The sequence below is a fragment of the Anopheles nili genome, chromosome 2, assembly GCF_943737925.1.
Source record: "Anopheles nili chromosome 2, idAnoNiliSN_F5_01, whole genome shotgun sequence".
Classification (NCBI taxonomy): domain Eukaryota; kingdom Metazoa; phylum Arthropoda; class Insecta; order Diptera; family Culicidae; genus Anopheles; species Anopheles nili.
In genome coordinates, this window is record NC_071291.1 from 12,465,168 (window position 1) to 12,485,721 (window position 20,554).

The 20,554-nt window shown below is 43.2% G+C and overlaps 2 protein-coding genes across 3 annotated transcripts in view; one reads left to right on the forward strand and one right to left on the reverse strand.

Annotated features, from left to right (window-relative positions):
- Window positions 1-14,011: 14,011 nt before the first annotated feature.
- Window positions 14,012-18,155, reverse strand: LOC128731655 (neurogenic protein mastermind). 2 transcript variants are annotated; one of them, XM_053824786.1, is made up of 2 exons: window positions 18,025-18,119; window positions 14,012-15,383 (listed from the first exon to the last, which is right to left on the reverse strand). In XM_053824786.1, the coding sequence occupies exon 2, from the start codon at window positions 14,909-14,911 to the stop codon at window positions 14,012-14,014; it is 900 nt and encodes a 299-aa protein (XP_053680761.1). In that variant the 5' UTR covers window positions 14,912-15,383; window positions 18,025-18,119. The 2 variants fall into 2 exon arrangements, 1 of the variants encoding a protein (XP_053680761.1); XR_008411690.1 differs by lacking the exon at window positions 14,012-15,383 and adding an exon at window positions 17,169-17,219 and having other exon boundaries at window positions 18,025-18,155.
- A 2,058-nt stretch (window positions 18,156-20,213) lies between these two features.
- LOC128721762 (flotillin-2) overlaps window positions 20,214-20,554 on the forward strand; it is a 129,429-nt gene continuing 129,088 nt past the window's right edge. The window contains exon 1 of the mRNA XM_053815547.1: window positions 20,214-20,282. Coding sequence (XP_053671522.1) covers window positions 20,234-20,282 — 49 coding nt within the window. The 5' untranslated portion in view covers window positions 20,214-20,233. The remainder of the gene's footprint in view (window positions 20,283-20,554) is intronic.

Here is a 20,554-nt window from a genome sequence, read left to right on the forward strand (position 1 = left end):
TCTCGCACCTTCTCCCTCACGCTCAAAGCATTTGCTCGAAAACACCAATCGGGAAACTGCGCATTAGCATCGACGGGACAGCCAGCATAAAATCTCCCCCCTCTGGTGTCGAGGAGTTCGATGATTTCCCTCCAGGCAGTAGGTGAGAAAGAGAGAACGTAACGCCAGAAACGTTACTGCGCAATTCAGCAGATTCTCGCATTCGTGCTGGTGTTTTGCATCCACACACACACACACACGCAAGCATAAAAGTACACATTTCCTGGAGCACATGGGACGAGAAAAAAAAATAATGTCCCATGGCTAACCAGAAGCCGGACAACATTACCATTACTTTGCACGATATTGGATACCCCGACGGGTGGCATGTTCCGGCGATGGTAAGACAAAGAAGAGCAACGGAAATAGCGAAAGTGCACAGTGCAACAAAGAAGAACCTGGTGGTGGCTCACGTGCATCAGCCCTTGGGGTGGGCACTGGGGCCTTAAAAACGTTTTCCGACACTGAGCATATACACACGCGTTCTGTTGCTGGAAAACGTGCGCGCACGTGGGTGAAAGAGAAAGAAGAGAAACACTCACTCACAGCTAAAGGTCCCAAAAATAGATCGTCATAAACATGAGCACGAGGGGTAAACAGGTTCCCGTTCCCTTCGGGAATGGGTAAACACTGACGTTAAAGCGCAAAAACCCCGTTCAAAAGGTGTGTAATTGAAGTCGGTTCCCGTGGTGAGAAAAATTTCCAAAAAAAAGGATTCTTTTAAAACTACATGATAATAAAATGGACATAATTTACAGCATACAACACAACACCGCGGGTAGAGCACCCTCATAACAACATAACGCGTGTTTTCTTCCTCTGCTGGCGTCATACACCGCGTGGGTCTAAAGCTAAAAATAAATTCCCACCCCATTCCGTGGCCAACGCACTTTTGTCGGTGGCCCACGCACGTGATTGGTAGGAGTCCTCGGTTTCTTCTGAAATCCGGGAAAAACCTTTCCACCGCGCGTTTCCGTCAGAGGCAACAAAAGCGGTCAATAAACTCCCACAGACCGGGGATTGGGTGTTATCGTCGTCAGACCTTAAAGGCACACATATGCTTTCCTCAAGCACACGACACCAGGCAGCTAGAAATGTCCTATCTTCATCCTTCGAGAGGGTGGCGTCTTATCGGCCCAGCGTCAGAGTCTGGAGAATTGAAATAAACCCCGAGAGAGAGAGAGAGAAGCAAACACCACCGTCACGGGGTCAAAAGAGTCGATTCGGAAATGAGATAAGCACGCTTGTTTACGGGCCAGAGCTTGCAATTATATCATCTCAGCATGACCTGCAAACTGCCTATCCCGGGGGGTTGATTTTGATGTTGCAACAACACCCAGCGCATCACCCCTACAAGGCGGGTGAGGATGATTTATAAATACATCCTCCTTCTGCTGCACACTATGAAATATTGAGGTTCGGATTCCTCGATTGCATCGCCATGCCAGCCAGCCAGGGAAACGAGCTGTACAAAATTGTTTTTTTACAACGCCAAAGGCACCTGCGAACAAAAAAAAACAACAAGCTTATCATCAGCAAATGCTAACTCATTTCGATTATGGTACTTTCCCACTCCGGAGTACTTGACATTTTCCTAGCCAAGCCTGGGGGTACTTTAGGTACTCCAACCAAACAGTCTGTTAGTAACGTTTAACAGCCTTGCCCTTATCAAACGGCAAACATTATCATTCCCATCACGGGGCGTACAGTGATAATCGCCCACGAGGGATGAGTGTTTTTTTTTGTTATAATTCATTCCACTTCCTATCGTCTCACCACGATAATCGACGACATACGCCAGCCAGTCTGTGGGAAATTCGAAGCTCACATGAGCATCACAAATACGCTGCTGGGGCTCGAATCCCTTCATTACGGTTCTCGTTCGAACCAGATATGGTTCGCGTGTGTTGAATCGCGCCTCGTTCGAACGAAGTGAACATTCTTACATTCTTATCGTAATAGATCATCAACGCACGGGCGGAAAATTCGTTGGTTCGTACGCGCGGGGTGGGTTTTGGGAAAGAAAAACCGTCACCGCGTCGCTCTTGACACGCCGACGGTAGAAAAGAGTGGACCCAAAAATAAAACCCCCCTTTTCCGAGGGACCAAGGACCAAACGGCACACAACACCGTTGATGACGATGATGATGACCAACCAAAAGGTTTAGGGGCGGCCGGTGTGATGAGATGGCGACGGAGAAGGACGAGCACGTTGAAGTTTTTGCAGTCAACGATCGATTGGCACTCGGTTTTTATTTTTTGCCCATTTCTTGATCGTCGCCCTTTAAGTCATGCGCTGTGGTGCCATTTTTTCGTTTGGGAGAAGAAATCGTGGGTTTTGGCGTTCTGGTATGCGGTATTGATTTTTTTTCCTTGTCTCCGTCGTGGCCATCGCGAATTTCCATGGTTCGTGCAAAAGAGAAAACCAAACACAATGCATTTTGCCATCATCGTTCTAAATGAATGCATTCGTCTGAAAGTCTTTTTTTGCTGGATTTGCTGCTTGTGTTTATGAGAGAGGTCGTACATTTTGTTTTTCGAAAATCCGGTTGGGTATAGAAGAGGATTAGGACAAGGGCACCGAAAAAAAAGTTGGAAATGATGCAGCAATACCTGTGGTTCTATATCCAGCAGGTAGCTGACTACGCTTTTCCTGAACGAGCCTATTTGAACGCGTTTCTTTTGGAGCTGAAACATACACAAAATCTTTTAAAAGTTCCGGATGGAATGTAACCGATAATGGTTTTTGTCCTTTCCGGCCCATCTGGCTGTTGTTTCTGAGATCGAGTTTAGTTCTGCGTATTCTACCTGGAAAAACAATATACAACCAACCTACGAAAATCTCAGCGTGTTTGTCACCGCGAGAAAGGTCGTCAATTTACGGTAGAAGAAACTTTCAACAAAACCACCACCATCGCATCGAGCGACACTTAACAGGGGGTTCCAACCCGAGTGGAATCTAACTCACGTTTGGTCGGGATATCCATGAAATACGTGACAGACAATCCCACTAGCTGGTAAGTTGTTAAAACATGCCAGGGTCAAAGGAAAACACTGGTGCTTCCAAAGAGGCACGCGTTATGCAAACGAAGGCAAGCCGCCCTTCGAGTATCCTCTATCGCATATGGTGGGGGTGAGTGAGTTTCTTCGTAAGCAATCGGTGCTTCTTTAAGAACCCTTAGCCAGCCGAGTAAAATGAGCTTCGTTCTGATTGTTTTTTTAATTCCTTTTTAACTGAAGATAACACAACAAAGCATGCCACATCAACCGATACGACGTCGGTCATGTGCAACCGACTGTTGGTGAAGGACAGAAGCACCTTCTCATTACGATTCCCTCTTCTCACATGCATAGTTGAAAGGCTGCAAACCCCAATCCATCACAAAGCATCCTACGCTACGGCAGTTACGGGTTAAAATCCCAAACCGAGTTGAAAGAGGCGGGGGAAGTGAGTTTGAAAAAAAATCTAGCATACTCATTTTAACGCATCAACAATGTCGAGACGTTGTTGATTTTTTAAACGGCCACAATGGTTTCGTTTGCGCCATGACGGGGCCATACATAAAGAATATGTATGTTGCGCTAATGCTGCTGCTGCGAAACCACCACCACAACCAATGTATGCGCGCGGTTTGACCCCGATCGTGTCGTTGACTTATGCCGGAGGGGTGGTTTTTGTGTGTTTTTTTTCTAATGACTGTTCGTCAGACGACTAGTATTCTTCACGACGAGTAGCACAATAGAGATTTAAAGTCGAAAGAAAACGTTCGTGACCCATACCGATGTAGCTGTAATTGTTCAACGAAATCCTCAAAAGATTCAGATTTATGGCTAAGTATTGCAATTATTCAGATCTTTGAAACCTTTGCGTGACTGGTCTCAAAATAAATGAATAAATGAAAATGAGTAAGGGGCTTTCGGATTCGGGTTTAATTTTATTCCGTTCATTCCGCATCAATTCGTAGTTACTTACCTTGTATGTTGAAAGAGGCATCATATGGCGGTTTCCGGCTCCGGAACTGGCTGCCCACGTTGTAACGCTCCTAGGCCGATTACGGAAAGACATCCAGGCTCCTCTCGAAAGTCCAACAACACGATATGTATGCGTCTTTGGCATTGGTATGCTCAGACGGGGTTGCATTTAGCAGATTTAGCTAATATAATTCTTTTGTCAAACCATTTGGGGGGGTGTGGACCTCATGGCGTAAGAGGATGGAAAAGGAAAAGGGAAGGATATTCTTTTTTTGTTGTTGTAACGCCATGAAGCCCGGGGGAATGGGATTAAGAGAGGGATGAGGATTGGATAAGCAATAGGTGGGATGTAAGGATCACCTTAAATTAGGCAGGATTTAAAGGATGGGAAGAATAGAAAACACAATTTTTCTCTATCGATGTAATCTTTTTTTTTATACTTCGATAGTGGCATATAATTTGCTCTTTTGTTGATTCCATAACCGCGGAGAAATGGGAGGGGAGTGGGGGAATGCGGAAAAATGAAATCGTCGATTGTTTTTTTTTGTTTGTTTGTTGTTGATTGTTGTATTGTGCGAAGTAGAGCGTAATGTGCTATTTTTTGTTCATTTTTGTTTTGCACTCTACTTCGATCTTTTCGTACAAAATTGATAGAATGGAATTTTACAACTGAGTCTCGCCCGTCTTCGGGGTCTTGCGGGTTTTTGCTTGAACTGTGCTTTAGCCTTTTCCGCTGGCCTCCTAACAAACATACACACAACACTCGTGTTCTTACTGTGTGTTGCAGCAGTAGTTTGCGCTATCTCTACCACTGTTTGGCCTCTCTGTTCACGTTTCCTTTCCAGTTTGTTGCTTGTCCTACGGTACAACTTTACAGTACACTACCAATGTGGGCGTCCTTTTTTGTGTAAGGCTCTTTGCTTTGACAATGTGGCTGTTAAATAATACCACACACACACACATAAGAGAGACGAATGCCTTTCTCGCCTTAAGATAAGGACGATGGATGAAGTGAGTCTATAGAAGAAAATCGATGCATTTGCGAGTTTTTCTAAGCAACACAAGAAATACAATTGCGGGGTGATGTGTGCTATTGAAATCAACTGTTTATCGATTACTGTCAATTTGAAGTTCAATTTTTGATACTTGTGAATTGTAAATAAACCGCGAGGTTTTCTTGTTTGTTTAAATTGATCGTCTATGAACATTCTGCGCAATGGTGAATTTTGTGTATTACTGTATTTTCTCAATTATTCGATACATTTATCGGCCGATAATTGCTATTACTAGGTACAAGAATCGCTAGAAACCAGGGGGCCTCTCTCTCTGCATGTTTTCTGTGTAGGATTCTCACCTTCCCCGCTTCAACATACATAAGCGCTACAAACATTATCAGCTCCGCTGGCTTTTATTTAATTTCTACATGCAGTTGTTAAATTTCGTAAATTTCACATTGAACTTTGGAGCAAATAGTTTTAATTTTCATCATGCGTGTTGTTGTGTTGTTCGTTCTGAGGTGTGTGAATGGAAATGTGTTCCGCTTTACAGCTGAAACACGAGCGAAATACACGCACGCACCACTCGTGTGTTTCTGGGGGGACTGTTCGTCAGGATATATCTTTGGAGTTCGCGTCAAAACATAAACATAGACGGGGCCCCCCAAGGACTCCGAAAATGCCGTTCATGCTTCGAACTACGTGAAAATAAAGGAAACTATCGTTTCGTTTGTTGGTATTTGCGATGGTGTGTGTATTTGGGTGGGGGTAAAGAGCTTTTATCTGGCTCGCGTCTGTGCTGGAAAACTACGTATTTGTGAGAAAGTTTATATAATATTTCCAGAAAATTGATCAGTTGGGTATGGGTGGGTTACAGAGAACGGGGACAGGAAAGTATGTAGTTTGGTAATAGTGTATGTAATAGATTGAAATCTTCTCTCCACTCATTGGTAGTACGAGAGAGATCTAGGATCTTGATACTTGATGAGGCGTATGTGTGTTGAAGCGCAAATTTCGTCTGATACTATTTTTCACCTTCACGCCACGCTTTTTGGGGCCTTTATGTCGCGCGTGTTCGCGTATTTGCTACAGAGCTTTTATTCTTCTCTAATTCGGCGTTTCGTTTACGCTCTGGCATGTTTTTCTTCATTTATAAAATATGATTGCAATAATGATCAAGTATAAGTTACGTTGTAGTGTTGATTTTCCTTGTTATTGTTTCATATGTTTAATTGGATGCTGCCTTTTTGGTCATTAACGCGTGTTCATCCTTGTTCGCACAATGATTTACACGAGCAACGCCAAAACCCACCATTTTTCTTTCATCTCCAACCACGCAGCGATCGTGACGGCCACTTTGACGATCAGTGGGGTGAGGGAAAACCGCATACGATTACACTTAGTCTCTCAATTGAAACTGGAAATAGAAACGCTCGTCAACCAACCCACACCAACCATCACAGCCTCCGTCACGAAGAAGCTCACGTGTACGGGTAGATGATGATGATCCATGCTTTGGAAAATTTTCTGCATTCATCTAGGGCCTAAATCCATTTACCAAAAACGGCTTAGTGTGGATACTAAGCTTGCTTCGGCTCGTGGTGCGTTACCAATAAAAAAAAGGCAGCAAACCCTAAATCAGTTAAAGGGGGATCACAGAACAATTACAAACATTTCTACCATTTTGTTTTACTGTTATGTTTTCGTCCGCCATTGGCGCATCTTCGCGTTTGCACATTGATATCAACTTTTTGACTATTCACATTTTGATGTCTGGTCTTTCCCTGCTACGAGACACTTCTCTGGTCTTGACGATTTCTCTTTAACTCATATCTCTCGCACCTGCTTTATCCTTGAATCTTTGCTCTCAATTGCTCACAATCACCAGCAGTTTCTATCTTTAACATTAATTGTTTTATTTCTAAGATTTATCTGCTTGCCATTACTCACCGCATATTGCATGCTTCTTTGCTTGAAATATATCTGTCCTTGGCTGGACATCCTTCACATCATCTTCTAGCTTGCTTGTTCTCTTTGCCTTTGTTTTTTGTGGGTTACGTCTAATTCTTAATTTATGCTAAAAAGTGGGTGCTATGGCGTGTGTGTGGAAAGGGGGATAAATTGTTCTGCATCTTCTTCGGGTTTTGCTTACTTTCGAAATTCACGACCTGCTTGAATTGCTAAACGGCTTTGGCGCGATCTTCTTCGCATGATAAAGCAAATCAGGACGAAGATGATACAAACCCATGCTGCTCATAACAGCACGCCCAAGATGGACAGAAGTTCAACCAGCGGACACCACAACCCAAAAGCGGCATGCGTCGTTTTGCGTTTTCGAAAATATTACCCTCTCTATCGGCAAAAAGGACTGGCTTATGGCTGGTGAACAACGAAACACCCCACAACCGTTATAATCGCACGGATTCGCGCACGCGAGGCAGGCTGTTAATACTTCGGCCAATCTGATCAACTTCACGGTTGACCAGACAAAAGGAATCGTCTTACTAGGATTGGGATAAAAAGTGGAGAGGCTGCATTGGAACTGGGGAGTCCTTTTGACTGCCCCAAGTTCGAGCGCTCACTTACCACGTCGTACCTCCTTACAGCTCTGTAATATACAGAACGAAGTACTTATGTCCTAAACACTAACAAAACGTAACGGAAAAAATGCTTCGTTTACCTCGCATGCGTTCCTATTTGTCGTGGATGACAGGATGTCATTGCGCGCCTATAGCCAGCCAAGCATATCCTGCCCACCTGTAAGGATGCCATTCAGTTCGATAACGATTTACCACGCAGCCATGATAAGAGATGTTGAAAAACTATGATTGTTGATCTTTTGGAAATTGTTTGCTTTGCAATTCCCTGCTTTGCATGTTTGCAAAATTTCGCGATGATGCGCGACGCCCAAATCATAGCTGGAATGCATTGCCTTTTGCAACGTATTTGTGTACAGGTGGAGTTTAATTTCATCTGTCATTAGAAGCATTGTCGTGGCACAATCAACATCTCTTTTAACAATAACCCATCGCTAATTAAGTGAATATAGTCTGCCCATTCTCTTTCCTTTACACAGGACTTTTATTTTTTCGTAATTTAGCATGCATGGAACTGGTGTACCACTTGCTTTCATAATGTAAAAAAAAATAATCGAAACATCACCGTCTTCATTACCAAATTTGATATTTATCGAAAACTTGTATTGTATCACAACATGAAGACTAAAAATAGTAGCGTATTCTCGTCCGATCTCGTGCATTTACTGTTTACACACATATTCAACCAAACAGAAGCGACAACGTATTTTTTTATTTTTTTAAGAATATTAAGATAGTTTTTGTTTTCAAACGGAAATACGATTAAGGAAAAATGGAATGCGCGACAGAGTTGTAGCACCGGAAACTGATGAAAGCATGTATCATGCTAGATTTATGCTTTCCGTCACAGATCGATACAGCGAAGGGGTCTTCCAAAACTGAATCTTTCTGTTGAATATTTGTTTGTAAACATAGAGAATAATGTTGCGTATATTTGTTTGTTCACATTCAGATACACAATTGGCTTTCATTCTGACTTTTTATGCCAGAAAGCAAGGGAGAAGCGCGAATATTGCGTATGTGTATTGATATATGTTTGAGAGAAGGATAGTAGAGAAAGTAATGATAGAAAATGAAAACAACAAAACATAAATTAACATATTTTTGTACTTTTTGTATGTCGCTTCGTTGGGCGTGCATGTGTATACAGTAATAGCGTGAGTGGAGGAGATAAAGACGCATTGACGACGCATATTATACTGCAAAAAACTTTTGAAGTGAACAAAAAAAATAAAGAAAAAATATTTTCCAACATGCGTTGTGAGCCGGTGTGTAGACGAAAGAGAATGAACTTGAACATTGATACAGAATAAAAGTAAAAACAAATGATCAGATTGTCTATCGCGCGTTGTCGTTTGGTAGGTAGATAGAGAAAGTAACATACATTTCAACCGAGCTGGACACACGTAGAAACCAACGCTTTCTGGCACTCGATTATGTCGTTATACATAGACACTCAGAATACGCACACGTTTTAAACGTGGACACGCTTTTAGAACCGTCCATTGGTCGACTGAAATGTACCATCTTTCCCTTTGAGTTGTCACCAATTATTGTAAGCTACCGAAGAAATCATAGCATTCGACATGCCGAGAGTTGTCTCGTACTTTCGTCGTTGCTTCTTAATTCTCTAAAAAATGCTTCTAACACCCGCTTCTGGACAGAGTGTTGCTAAATGGGCGCTCCTGTTTGCCATTCTGCATGAAAGGAGACAACCACATAGGAGGTGGTGCCGGATTTGGAGACATACTCTTCTACCATCCACAACGCGCGCTTTACAGACACAATCCGTTGAGATCAGCATGAATCATAGCGGAACTCGACCATCCGGGTGTCGGGAACGGCAAACACAAGCGAAAATTAGTTACATAAAATAAAATGAAAGTATTGCAATAAGTAAACTATGACTATCGAGGAAAAACACAAGCAATTTTATCACACTTCCAATGAAAAAAAAATATAGAGAGAAAGAAGAGCTCACGTAGTTATTATATGGGAATTTAGATAAGAGCATAGGATGCAAATTGCACTTGAAAGATGAACTAAAATATGTAGTAGTAAAACATCGTGGTCCAGTTCGTTTCGAACGTCTTTGAATGCTGCCTGTATGCTCGATTTGGGAACATAATGCTGGAAGAAACCTTCCTGAGTCGACAATGCATCAGAAACATTTTATGAATTGAGGCAAATAATGCACAAAATGAACGATTCACTTGCCGGTCACTATTGCTTCATTTCACATTCGAAGCTCAAAAAAGATAGTTTTCCACCTGTTCGCAGCATGAAGAGCAAGCATTAACAAACGCAACGTCCACGAAAGACTGCCTATTTTCTTCATCACAATTCCGTCCTTTTTGAATCAGACTGTAGCTAGATACTACACTACTAAATCCCTTATTAGATTTCCTTGGCTTTTTTCAAACAATTTTAACACGGACCACAGTACACAGACACCAAGCAAGTAGTAATAACAAACACTTAGTGCCAATGCATGATGTGGAAGTAGTTTTGGTGTAGTTTTTTTTTTCTTCTGTTTCGTGCCATTTGTCATAATTTGTAAAGATCGCGAGCCGTTTGAGGGATATGGATTTCCTGCACTTCCTTCTATTCCAAATGATTGCCGTTGGAGCATATATTTTCTCCCGATTGCACTCAAAGTCTGGAGATTGGCGGTGGTTTCACATCCATCCTCTCTCCTGCCAAAGCAAAATTCGTCTTGATCGTATCTCGCAATGCGGACTCTGGAACGATTTGTTGTGCTTCTCCTTTGTAACGTTTATTTTTCAACCACCATCACACATGAGTTTATCTAATAAAACATACAATTAGTGTTGTTTGGTTTTTGTACTGCAATTGTTGCCTCAAAATTTCCTCCTACACGAGCGCTACGCAGATGTTAGCGCAGCAATGCGTATGGAAGCTGAGAGGGTGCATGATGATACCACAATAGATGAATATTCGATGGAAAAATACTATTGCTGATACTAAATGTGGTGATAGAACTCATAAAAAAATACGAAAACGAAACGAAAAAAAAGAAAAGGCCGCTTGAGATGATCTAGTAGAATTTCGGCTTCTGATGGCCAAAAAGACAAATACGAGTCAGAGATTGTGGTTGCGAAATTCAATACTAGGTACAGCTGGAGTGTTTCTTGTAACTTGCAAAATGAAGTGAATTCATGTAACAAAAAAGTTGAAAAATTGAGAATATTGGAAATATCTCTGCTGGTGTAAATAAAAAAAAAACAAAATCGTCTCTTTCGTATCAAGTTGAATTTCGTTAAATCTATGTATGTATCCATCGTCGAATTGTTTGCCAATAATAATTAAAAAAAACAATGTCAACAAATGCCTGAAAAATGTTGGGAACTCCAATTGTACCTAGTATGTAAATTTCAGCCCGTTGCCTGAACAGAATTCAGAATTGCTTAATAATAATGATGATAAAATGATGGTTCAAAATTTGAAAAAATTAAACGTAAAATATAAATTCATCTGTATGATATTTTCGCGTACCAACCGCGCATCTATTCGTTTGCGTTATTTGGGTGATGGTGTAGACCGCGAATTGTGCCACTGCGCAGCTTTTCCCAATAGCACTAAAACTCTTGGCCATTATTTCCATGCGCGACTAAGGCCCAACGCTGGCCTGAGTAGAAACGGTACATCGTAATAGACACCTTTTCCTCCTTTTTCCATCTTCATTTACACTTACTATACATCATATGATGGTTTGTGGTAGATATTCACTTGAATGTGTGCAATTTATAAGATTTCTTTGTACAATCGCTATTGCCTTCCACGGCCATAGGTTATAAACTCCCGCGCGTTCAACATCAGTGCGCTCTTGTCTTATATTGTACACACACGATTGCGGGGGAGAGTGGTTTTGTTTAGCTTAGAAAATCGTTTCTTAAAATTCAAATTTATATCACCTTTTTCTTAAAGAGAAAAAAAAAACAACAATCCATTACGTCCTGCATCATCGTTGGTTAGGTCTACGGACAAATGTGACGTATATTTTCCAAACACCCTGATCGTTTATGCTCACACAGTTTCTTGCTCCCAAAATGCCCGCGTTAAAGTAAAAGTATGCTTCAAAAGTGTCATTCACGACGGTATTCGTCCAAATTTCAAATTCGTCGGAGTATTGATTTTGCCTAGAAAAGCTTAAGAAATAATTAAAAAGCAAAACTGACTACGCCAAAACGATTGTGAATATTGCAAAAACACATACAGCTGGCGCCATACGATATTTTCTTGTAAAACAGTTTCTACCGCCGTCACTCTGCGTTACATGAAGTTCATCGTCATAATACCAATTTTCTCCAACTACATGTGGATCGATCGGGTATTAACAAATGTTCCTCCCCGAAGGGTTTCAAATGAAAGTGTTTGGGAAATTAAATGAAAACTATGTTTTCATAGCTTGCCCATTACCAACTCAGTTGGGTATACGAAGTATTACCCCGAAGCTGACAAGATTATAAAAAAAACGGAATATGTAAAACTATCTTATAATAAAGATAATAAAAATCAACAAATGTTTATTGTTTGCCAAAATTTGGTCCATTAAAAAGCGACTTCGCACAAATACAAACGGTAAGAGGGAGAGAGTATGGCAAAAATGAGAACAAAAACATCGGGTCAAAATGTTCAGGTGCTGCTATAATACGATTGCGCTTAGTTGGGTGGTGAAACAAGTCAAGTCCAAGACTTTCTCCTTATGCTGAAAATGCATTTCACCCAAAACCACCCGCAAATTCCACCCACACACGCTTTTGCATCCTTCCAGAATTCAATGTGCAAAATATCCCTACCAAACCGCTCTGTGTCCAGTAACAAACTACTGGCTTCTATATCTGCTTTCTTTTGTTACTCTGCTGTAACGTTTGTATCTAAAATGCACACCACCCTCTCTTCTCTGCCTTTCATTGATTCGTCACAATAGCTCGATAATTACACCAATAAAAACTGCTTTACGATTGTTCGCAATTCTATCGGGTTCACCTCGTACACTATTTCTATCTTGTCACAGTTTGCGCGACCTTGTTGCTTAATCTCCGCTCCTGGCTTATCTAATTCCTTCTTGTCATATCGTCATCCTTTTATCGTAATGGATCGTTCAAATAAAAGTAATAACTTGATCATTGTACCAAAAATAGAACGATCGGAACAAAAATAAACACAGAGTTATAAGAATTTCTTTACATACATACACGTAAGACTACTCCATTTCTTCTCCCTTGCTGCTCGTCTGCTTTCGTCCAGCGTTCCATCCATCTTCGTTCAGCATTTCGCAGCTAAAGTCAGCTCAAACAAACGGCGTTGACAGCGAGGACAATTAGAGATCATCATGCTCAGTAGGCGACAGAGGCAGGATGGTGAGACAGCGACAACGATAATGAGATGTTGCTGGTTCATTACATCCCGACTGGTGCAATTACATCTACTTCTTTGTTGTGAAAACAACAACCCGGAACAACGGCAGCTTCGAGAACTTTTCAAGTATTTCTCTCATTTCTTAACAAACAAGAGAAGGGTACGACGAGCACAGGATGAATTCGAAAAAATTGGTCACGTCCATCTTAGAGGATCTCATGGCATACATTTTTCAAATGTATTGCAATTTGGCTTTCCTACGCAACGCCCAGCGGATGTACACATTCTGACGTTCCGTTTTTTCTCTCTCGAAAGGATCGACCTTTACATGAAACGGATTGTTGAAACGTAACACTGGGACGATTGCGCTATGGCGATTGAGTCCATTTAGTTGCATTCGTTATCCATGCAATGGAGTGTTTCTAAGCCGTTTGCGCAATATTAGGGCAAACTAATCGAGGAAACGAGATTCCATTTACGTTGAGACTTTTAATGATACCTCCTGGTCGCCTTGCAAATTCGCCTCTTCCTTTTGGTCCGCAAGCACGCTTCCATCGGCCATTTTCACCTCAGTCAAGCTCTTTAGCTCCAAGATGGTACCAAGATATTCAACCAAAAATCCACGGTTGTCTAAATTTCACTATGTGTGCTCGGCTCGTTTGTCGCTTTTTCTTCACTTTCGTGTGCTCGTTTTGCTCAATACGGATTGTGTTCCAGGTTTGCATTGACTCAATTCTGTCGGCTCGTTTTCTTCCGTCGATTCCGTTTCCGCTTAATCGAAGGCGATCCTCCGTCCAGTTTTGTCAGTTGAGACGACAACTTCTGTTCTTCGCTACCAGTGATCACTACCTTCCCTGTGGCTGTCTTGTTTTGCTCCTTTAACGATACCATCGCAGATACCGCCGTTTGCTTGCGTTCGCCCATCCGAACAACCGTCTTCGTGGTCCTCGCTGCCGTAACCGTGTGATGATCGATACTGACGATGTTGCTGCTGCTACTGCTACTACGTGTGGTGGCGACGGGTTGTTAAGCTTTCACGTTGAAAACCGTTTTTGGATTGTGTGCAAAAACGGCTGCATGGCGGTTGCTCGCCTTGGCCGCAGCCGATGCACACGATTTCATCGCCTTAGTCCGCAGACGAGTTTGTTGCTGCTGCTGCTGCTGGTGCTGCTTCAACACCCCGTTGATGGAGGGAGCCGAGCCAGTCGCACCCTTTTTGTTGCCTCCGCCGAACGCAGTGAGCGAGGACGACGCGGACATCGTCATCACGGACGATAAGGAACTGCTGACGGTACCGCCAGCGCCACCAACGGTCGTCCAGTGGACCGGAGGCTTCGGCAACGCGGTGGGTGCAGGCGCATCGTAACACTTGCTGCCAGCAAAGTGGGAAAAGTTTGGCGGAGAGCCTGATACAGGCCCACCAGCTCCACCGCCGAGTGGCGAGGACATCAGCAAGGAGAAGCTTCCTCCGTTGTTGGGGCTGGAGCGTTGATTAAAGCTGTTTGAGCTGCCACTGTTACCATGGCGGCCAGTTCCGCCTCGGCCACCGGTCGGCGAAGAGGACGGTTGCCTCTGTTGTTGTTGCTGCTGCTGCTGCTGTTGTTGTACTATCGGTATCGCGCTCGACGATGAGTAAATACTACGGAAGTAGTTTGCACTCGGCGAACGTTGGCCACGTCCTCCTCCCGGTCCACCGGTTCCACCGCCGCGCTGCTTTCCTCCTCCATTATTGTTGCCACCGTTGCCAGCATGATGATAATGCTGCTGATGCTGCAACTGCTGCTGCTGTTGCTGCTGCTGCTGCTGCGACTGCTGTTGATGCTGCCCTGAAGGACTCAACTGCTGGGGGCTGTGGTTGTGAAAGTATCGCTCAGCGTGGCTTCCACTGCCAGCGTTGCGGCCGTTTCGGTTGTGCGAATTTGTCATCGCGTTTCTCTCTTTCACAAGCTCTGCTGCGGCAAACTGGAGTAGTCTGTCTCTCTCTCTCTCTCTTTTTCTCTCGCTCAGTCGAGTCACAGCTTGATTTGGCTCCTACACCTTCTTCCTTTTTGCACTTTCACTTTTAAGATTTTCGTAACGCTATTTACACAAAAAACTATCGCTCGCGCATTCGAAACACTAGAAATGTCAGGATCGCTCCGATTGATCTCGTGTGTTTCGCTGCTAAAATCATTCACTCGCCTTAATCTGCTCTTTCTTTTTTTCTAACTCTCTCTTTCGATCCACAACAAAAGATGAGAAAAGAAACACACGCACTTAATTCGTACTCTTCTATTGTCTTTGCTCACGAGTCGTATACGCACTCCATATATCTGCTTTTCTCGTTCGCTCGCACACTCATATTCATACACTATACGGCAATTATGGTGGTGGCAACGGAGTTTTCGCTGCGTTTGAACTTTGAGGAAAATATGTTGCGATTAAAAATCAAATGCAAGATGTACAGCATATAACTTTTTTAATGGGGTTTTCTCTAGAACTGCCTTCGTCTGCTTATTACGTTTACGTTTCTCTGAGCAACAGTGGCTTGAAGAATCGTTACCGTGAGAGCGTCGAGACCCGTGTCTGCCTGTCCTGTCAGTGAGTGAGGGGACATGCAACCGAATGAAACTCCTGTGTGTATTCCTTCTTCTACTTCTTCTAGAAGAATGTTGCTCCTTGCACGTAGATCAAATGCACAACACACGCTCGTTTGCGTTAGCTCTGTGTACTTCGGTATGTGCGGTTGCTTCCAGGACAACCGTTGCGTTTGAATGCTTCACCGTTCACGGAAGGCCTCGGCGTCAGACGGATAAAAGGATGATGTCGTTTTCTCGCAGGACGAGAAAGTTATCTTCATCGGCTAACCACTGATCGATGGGGCAGCTTCGTCAGAACGAGCAGCTTTTGCAACAGAGGTACGCACGGAAACGCAATCCCACTACCGGATTTCACTGGGCAAATTGCTGCGCGATCGTTGCATTCGAGCGACTCCAAAACAACGGCAACAAAAAAGTTTCAAATCGCAATCTCACTCGCGGTCTCGTGTTCGGTCGATCGCTCACTATCTATCACAGAATATATGAATGGAATAAGTAAAAGCCACCACCACACTACCATTTGCCTGTTTCGCCAGCACGCTACAATGCTACAATGAGCGACAGTCGTTGGGTTCGCTGTGCTGCTGCTGCTGCTGTTGCTGCTCGCAGCCTTTCTCTTTGCTGTTGCTGGCTTTCTCTGCACAACGCATCGGTTTCGAGGACCGCAACCATTCAACTAGCACTAGCACTAGCAGCACTAGCACAACACACCACACACGCAAGCGATCGAGCAACGCGTGGGGCAATAACGAACGATCGCGACGTCGAGATGCACGCAGCAAACGGACCAAAGCAAGCGCAGAGAGCTTACGGGGATCACAGCGGGGGGAAACGGTTACACAGTACGTCTCACGCACACATGCACACACGATCCAACGTCGCCGCCAGAGGCCTGGTTTCTGCTGTTTCGATGTTTTCGCCCTCTTCGGTGCCTTCAGCTTCCTTCACGACGCGACGAACGGTTGCTATGTGCGCAGCTGGCGTCGTCGTTTGTCTCGCTCTCTCCCTTTCTCGCCAGTCGGTGGTATAGGCAGTGGGTTGTTGTTTGTGACCCCGTTTGCTCGCTCTGGCTGTTGGCTTCGAAGCACAACGCTGGGAAAGGGATCGCTTGAACGTACCGAGCCACGCTACTAACCGCTTGACGGATAGCCAACAATGGAAAAAAAAAACGGATCCCAACCGTTTTCGCTGCTGGCTGGCTGGCTGGCTCGCTCTGGCTCTTTCGCGCTTTGGTGATTTCCACACAAAATGCAACCAGCGGCCAAGACGGGCCGACGGGCGCGTTGCCTTCTTTTGTAGGTAGGGAAACACGGCGAAATACACGACCGCAGTATAGTAGCAATAATTCTAATACTACAAAAATAACACTATGTTTTCTGTTGCGATGTTCGCAGCCCACAGCACGCGGATATTCAGGCTCTGGTTTCTTGCGAAAGTCCTCGACACACCACCAATCGTTTGCATGCAAACGAGACACACACTCACTGCTGGTTAGCTGGTGCTTGTCCTTTGGGCTGTCTGCCTTCGTTCTTCCGTCACGTTGTAAAACGATCTGGTCGACTCGATGCCGATAACAGATTGCGTGCGTGGTGGACAACTACCGCGCTCTTCCTTACAATTACTATTGGTGTATATAAGTGGGCCGTTGTCACACTCTGTAAAAGAGAAACAACAATCGTGCGCGATTAGAACGAGCACTAGCTGTCATGAGATGTTTAAGCGTTGAATAAACCTTCATTGATAGCCTCGACTACGTGTACCAACGGACAAATGTTTTCTCATTACACAGGTCCATTAAAAATTGTCTTGTTTTATGTAACGTAAACGTAGCGAAATGTTTGGCATTTAAATGTAAGAAAAAAAAACAACAATTCGTATATTTCGTGCATAGAGTGGCTGCGCATGTGGACGTGCGCGCGAGCACTCGACAAACAAGATGGCGGCGGCGGCCCCGTTCGATACAACGCAATATACATTTTCACCTTCAACAATGTACCACGGCTACACAGCATTGTGCAAAGCAACCGTTGGCTACAGAGGGAGGGAGATATTAACGGCTACCATCACCATTTTGCAATGTGGTAACACAGATGCTTCACAATGAATGCCACGAAAAATATCAAAACTCACGTAGCCTCTACCAGTAGCTGGGGCCCCAGGGTCATACAAAGAGCAAAAGTGGTAGGAGAAGGGGGTTAGACAACGATTGGAAAGTAATGTGGTTCGCTCGTTTCTAATTTTCTGTTCAATAATGCAACACAGGCATGATTGCGTTGAACATGGTCGACTTTGAAAACTGCATATTTCCAAACAGGATACACGTAACGTTTTTCTTCCTATTTTACACAAAGAAACTTGGAAAAACCCCCCCACGAAGGTGTTGACTAATGCGGATTGGTGTGATAGAAAAGAACATTCCAGGTGCACTTATGGGTAGGAGAAAACGCATATCACACTCACGGAAAAAGGGTATCTTTCCACTTCGAAGCGGCCACTCCGGATTTTCCTCCTTTTTACGTGCGTTTTTCCTTCCAGGCTACTTCTACTCTCGCCCAATCTTTCTGTTTCGCAGCGCACTCGCACGCACTTCCACTCTCTAGCTTGTTATTTTCTACTGTGAACGTTTTTCAAAGTGCGACCGACGGCTCCGATGGATGGACATCTTTCTTCTCGCTCATGCTCAAGGAACAATGCATATAGCTCTCTTCTTTGTTTAATATTGTCGGAGCTTCCGCACATGTGGGCGCATGAGCGGTCATAATTTGAACGGAAGTGGTAGGCAATATCTTAGAGGTGGGTGGTTGAATATCGAACTTTAAGCTAAGAAAAAAGTCTAACCTTACAAAAATTATCAAGTTAAGTTTGCATGATACACTAGGAGTTGAATTACGCATGATTACGCGTGAAATTATATAACTTACTGATATTTTCAGATGCGTATACGAAGATGTTCCATAGTGAAGCCATAATTCCCAAAGCTTTAGCTTGTCAGCTTTTTCCGTACAAATGTCAAAATTTTTCTGTCTCAAAATGTTCAAATGGTGCTATAATATCTCACCGTAATTTTAATGTAAATTATTATAATTTTTTGGTTTCATGTAAAAAACTTGTGTGGAGTCAAATAAATTATTTATTTAAACCGCAATTTGATAATGTTATCTTTTGAATTACGTGGGGAAAGTTTGTCTGAAACACACATGTATGAAACAGTTGACAGAGTTATTTAGTTAAAATTTCAACATTATATTTATCGTTAGAATAAATAATATAATCCGATAAAGTGTAATAGATAGTAGAACGTGATGGGAACGAAAACAAATTATAAGTCTACGCATAAAACAACAAGTCAAAATGTTTTTGATCCGACAATTTTAGCCACCTGAAATGAATGTTGTGTTGCAATTGTTTTTACAAACATGTTGTACTAGTTTGCAGTATGTGTTTTAAATTTAAAATTCTTTGAATGTTTAAATAGATCGGTGTAACGGTTAGTACTGTAAAAAATGTTCATTCTTTTGAAACGCGATGTCAATAGATGAAAAAGACAGCATTTGGGCCTTTTTGGGACACGTGTAGTTGTCAGAAATTTTACTTCAATTTGTGTGTATACACCCTAATGCCGCTTGCGTGCTAGTGACAATTGAGTTGACAATTATACAGAAAAAACAAAGCGCAGTAGAAAAATCTCAAAGTAGTGTGCTAAAGGTGAGAAAATAACAAGTTTTCCATTCACGTGCTACTGGCAAGGAAGCCTGAGAAGGAAGCTAGGACGCTTTAGTGTTGTGGTAACATATCGGCATCTTGCAGACTCTCGAGGACTTCTGGCACTGTTTGCCACTGCCACAGCCGCCGTTTGAATCATCCGCAGGCGCGAAGCGAGGGTGCGTTTGTTCTAGTGTTGGGTGAAAAAAAAAACACTCATTTACTGCACGTCTAAATTTGGTTTATTAGTGTACTAGGGAGTGCCTTTTTGCTCTTGAATCGGTAGGCAGCCACATGTTTGCCTGTTCGCAATCGAGAAATAAGCGCTTGTGAAATATTTTCGGTGTTCTGTCTAACGAAATATAGAGGCCATAAAATAGTGCGGGGAGTGACGTGCGGTGCGCGGTGGCGCTACTCCCGAATCAAATTCGCGTCAATTTACAATACCGCAATAGTGAGAGTCGGAGCCGAAGCCTCCTGCCGTTGTGGAAGTGGCAATTTCCTTGCAGTCTTTTCGCTATCCTTCTCTGGTGCTTCCGCCAGGATACGCGCTCGGAAGAGGTGCTTTCCGGTCGAAACAGTGTACTAGATGTGTTTTGTGTTAGAAAATAATATTTGTTTTACGCTTAGATAAATGTGCTCGTTAATTCACGAAGTGTATTTCACTATTTGCCCCTCTATTCACGGTTCACCTAATAGCGTTGTTTGCTTTTATTTTGCTCGTGTGTGAACTGAAGGTCTCCTGGCCCATGGTTGCTTTGATTCGTGAAAATCCTGTGCAGTGCGAGAGAGAGCGCGAGTGAAAGAAGTGAGAGTAATTTTCGAAACAGCAGCAATAGTGAAGTGAGCCTTCGTTAGTGACACGGATTCAATTTTTTTTTATCAAATCCCTGCAGGAGCAGTAGTGAAAAATATAAAAAAAACACACACGAATCCAGCAAATCCAGCTCCATCGGACGCCGCAGTCATGGGAAACATACACACCGTTGGACCGAACGAGGCCCTCATCGTATCAGGTATGTTATTTCGTATTGTTTCACTCGTGTCCTTATCATGTTCCGTCGTCATTGTCTGCGTTGTGGCTGGAAAAAATTGTCCGATAAGCAGCAAGCTACGAGATGTCGGCAATGCTGTTGAATCACTAATGTTTTTTTTGATTACACACTTTGGCTGGAAACTTGATAACATGTGTTTCTGATTCTAAATGATAATTGAAAGATTGTTTCGTTATCTCGGAATTCCATCTTCTCTAGATAAGTAAAATATATGGGCATTTTAATTTGCTTTC

What these genes read in the sequence shown, in the direction of transcription:
- LOC128731655 (XM_053824786.1), bottom strand. Translation starts at nt 14,911, where the DNA reads ATGACAAATTCGCACAACCGAAACGGCCGCAACGCTGGCAGTGGAAGC.